General features: G+C 37.6%; 1 protein-coding gene across 1 annotated transcript; it reads right to left on the reverse strand.

The window, feature by feature from the left end:
• Positions 1–3,602: 3,602 nt before the first annotated feature.
• On the reverse strand, positions 3,603–3,926 carry LOC139193490 (uncharacterized). The gene has a single exon (XM_070816516.1). The coding sequence runs from the start codon at positions 3,924–3,926 to the stop codon at positions 3,603–3,605; it is 324 nt and encodes a 107-aa protein (XP_070672617.1).
• Positions 3,927–4,290: the final 364 nt, after the last annotated feature.

Here is a 4,290-nt window from a genome sequence, read left to right on the forward strand (position 1 = left end):
TGTTTTGGTGTGTTTTAATGTGTTTTGATTCAAAAATTCGAAAATCCCATAAAAATTTGAAAATTTGTTTTAAAAAACCCAAAAAGAGTTGTTTTTGTGGTTGTTTGTGTCTTAGGGTACCTTCCAACACAATGATGAGGATTCGGTTTTTAATTGCATGACTGTTAAAGCGAGTTATAAACATGGATGAAAGTTTGATTTACTCTTGGTTTATGCTTGGTTGTGGTTATAACTTATGAATTCACATGTAATCATAAAGGAAAAAAATTAGTTTTTGTAACATGCTTGAAGGAAGGAACTCAAACTAACGCTACATCCCTGAGAGATTTGAGCCTAAACTTTATTTGGAGAGTTAAAATCTGTGCATTCTTGTTTTCTAAAGTCGTTGCATGATCTCATTATTCTTTGCTTGGTTGTTACTTAGAATGCGTTTCATCACTTTAGTTCCAAATGCTAGAACTCATGCCAATTTCATTCAAAACATTTCATTGAATTGCATAACACGTATTCAAGATGAAGTTGTTTAGTAGTACCACCATAGCCAAAAAGCCTTCATTCCATACATTTGTTTTGTAGGTTTTAGCCCCGTTGAGCCTTGTTTAGCCTATATTGTTTGTTAACCCACGTTATCCTTACCTAGCCTAGATTAGGACCATCCATACCCTTGTTCTTAAAGCATAGTAAGCATGACTTAAAATGAATTCCTTTTGATCAAGGGTGTGCAGAAAACAAGTGTGGGGGAATTTGAGCCTTGTGTATTGTGTGCCAAAGTCTTAAATGAGGCATGGGGTAGAAAAGAAAAGAAAAGAAAAAAAAATGTGAAAAGTGTGAAAAAGAGTTGAAAGAGCATGAAAATGAGCTCTAAGGTGTTGGTTGTTGAAGAATGGGTCCAAAACAGTGAATTTGACCCTAAGTGTTGCATGAATTTCCCCTTTGAGTTTAAAAGTTGATTTTTGCATTCAAAAGTGAATTCTAAGTGTCAATTTCATTGCTTTGCTTACTATTGTTTTAAGAACGTTTGTTTACCCTTCACCTTTCTTTGTTAGCCAATACCACAAGCCCCGTTACAACCCTTAACTTCTATCTTGAGTGTTGTGTATTTCAATTTGTGGAGTTTGGGATTGGTATGAGCATATGGTGTCACTGGTTCTCGCGTCTAAGTAGTAGCATTCCTTTCATGAGATCATATACATGCTTATTAAATTCAGAAAAAGCTTTCCTTGTTATAACATATGTGAGCATTCGTTTTCATATTTACATCAATCTTCTCACATATAACTAGTATAGGGTGTGTAGTCAGAAAATCTGTGTGAAAATTGAGTGCATATCTAGTGAGGATTTGAGCAAATTCTCTAAGGCATGTTACTACATTCAAAATCATGTTTTACTTGGTTAAATGTGAACTAGTACGTGGTAACTATAATTAAGTATGTGCTTAAGTGTAAAGATGGCTAAAAACTGTGGGAATGATGATTTTTAATTTGTCATGTGCATTGGAAATCCCTGAGGCAAATGTTGGAAGGTTTAGGTTGTTTTTGTTTGTTTTGTTTCATTTTGTTTCTTTTGTTTCTTTGTTTTGCTCGAGGACTAGCAAAAGCTAAGTGTGGGGGAATTTGATAGGAGCATATTTATGCACCTTAGTTAGCTAGTTCTTATGCATTTTCGTTATGTTTTCTTAGTTAAAGTAGTCTTTTGAGCTACTTTCATGCGTTTTCAGGTTCAAAGGGCATAATACATAAAAGTTGGCAAATTGGAGTTTTTAGAGCAAAAGTGAGCTTGGATTGAAAAGTACATGCTTGGAGCACAAGGAATGGACGAGTTTGAAGGTCAAGGGAGCGTAAGAAATGAAGAAATGAAAGTGAAGAACAAAGAAGTCGGAATTGGCAACTAAAGTTTCTAAAGTTGGAAGTTTCTATTCTTGGAGGTTTCCATTTTCGAGAGTTTCTATTCTTGGCTTTGGGCTTCTAGACGACCCATCCCTACCTCTTGGACAAGGCCGCACCCTCCTAGCCCAATTCATCTTGGATCCTCACTTAATGCCGCACCTAAACCCTAGCCCATTTCCAAATCTGATTTCCTTAATCTCTGCCGCACCTAGGGCCCCAAAATACCTGATTTCCTTGCCTTGCAAGGCATTCTAGAAGGCCCATCTCTAACCCTAATCTGATTGCTAGGGTTTGAAGTGCCTATATATACTCCTTTAAACCCTTTGGCCGAACCTACCACCCCCCATATCATCCATTCACTCCAGAAAATCATTCTAAACCCTTGCCGCAACCACCAATCCCATTCTCCCTAGTTCTAAGTCCTTGCCGTGCCTCCCTAGTCCTTTTAAACCCTTCTACCCTCTTCCATAATCATCCATCCACCACAGCCGTGCCTTCCCACCACCATCACCACCTTGTGCAGCCACCAAAGGAGGAGAAAGAAGGAGTGCCGTGCAGTCCAAAGGAAGGAGACACCTTGCACATGCAATCTGCCATTAGTGGAGTGTTTGGAGTTCTTTCTTTCTTTGTTTCTGTTTTCATGTTTAATTTACATTGTTGTTCAATTATGTTAGACATGTGGAACTAATTTCTTTTTAGTTAGAGGTGAATTTGAAGCCATGGACATATGTTTTATATGATTTGATTTCTTCCAATTATGATTTCAGAAATTGTGAATGTGATTTACTTATCTATTTGATTGATAACTTGTTTATGTATGTGGGTTGAGGGTCGACACTTAATTTGCATGCCTAAACTTGATGCTAGGATATAAGGGAATTTCACCTAATCGTTATTAACTTATATTCATAAGTAGTGAAAGTCGCTAGTCACGATTGCGTTAAGTAAATCCTAGGCAAGAGTAACATGCGTATCCCATAGTTATGAATGCCTCGTCAATGCTTATGATGTCCATTGAACTTAATGATCTTTGATATGTGTCTCTATCATGCGTATTCCATAGTTAGGGTCCTTGATAAGAATAATTTGGTTGTAATGCGTATTCCATTCAATTCAATGAATCTAGGGAAATCTGAGAATTAATTGGTGCAATCTAGTTAATTTGGGGCATTGTCATTCATGGTTTGTTGAAAGAGTAATTGGAGATTGAGTTGTATGCATATGTTCATGTGTGGATAAGGAACCCTCTAACTAGCTTCTCACCATTCTATTTAATCACAATCTGTTTTGCTTTACATTTGTTTTTAAAGTTTGAGTTTTAAAGTTTTAATTTCGTCAAAATCATTCCCCCATTTATTTTAAAGTGTTAGATTAGTTAGAAATCCATTTAGTTGTGTTTTTAAGTGTTTTGAGTCAAGTCATAGTCCAAATTCGTCCAAACTAGTGTTAGGTACTCAAAACTGCCCAGAAAGTGGTTTTAAGGCAGTTTTGAACCTTTTAGTTGCTGTTTTGAGTTTTTAGTTTGTTTAGGTGTTTTAAACTTTAGTTTTGCATTAATTGAGTCTAGTTTAGTGTTCTACATTATATTTTTTATGTTCTTGAGTCAGTTTTACATTGATTAGCATCCCTAGTTAATCCCCGGTCTAGAACGATCCCTATTTGCTCATATACTACAATTGTCATCCATAGGGTTTAATTTGTGTGTCAAGTTAATTTTCACATCAGAAACCCACGGTCTTCAGCTTTGTGAAGGAGCCGATTCAGATCTTCTTGATTTGGCTCTCGGAAGTACTCGTCTTTGTAAACCTGAACAATTGTGTTACAAAATTCTTCAAGAGTATTAAGGCATGTAGACTCAGACATACCATGGGTTTCATCCATCGAATCAGCTGAGGAGCCATATGCCATCATTCGGAGTGCAACAGTAACCTTCTGATGAGGTGAGAAACCAGGGCGGCCTGCTCTGTCCCGCTTCTGTCGAAAGTATGGATTGACCTGCTGGACATCACGAAGTAAACGCACGAAGACATGACGCCTCATCCGGAAGCGAAGTCTGAAATCCTCTTCTGTGTACACCGAGTTGAGGTTGAAGTAGTTGTTCATCAGATTGGCATGTGCCATCGCTCTGTTTCGTGGTTTGTAAGAGCGACCAACAATAGAGCCACCCCATTGAGGTTGTTCCTCAGTTGGCTGACACACCATGGCCGCAGCCATGGCTGCTGCCATGTTTTGTTTGTTGCGCCTTACTTGAACTTCTTCATCAAACTCCTCATCTTCTCGTCTCATTTGCGCCCATTTTGCTTCCAATTTGGAATTGGATGAAGATCCAAAGTTGGAATTCATTGCAAACTTGAATTGAAAGAGATTGAATTGCAAGAGATTGAATTGAAATAGATTGAATTTA

Source organism: Malus domestica, chromosome 17, assembly GCF_042453785.1.
Source record: "Malus domestica chromosome 17, GDT2T_hap1".
NCBI lineage: Eukaryota > Viridiplantae > Streptophyta > Magnoliopsida > Rosales > Rosaceae > Malus > Malus domestica.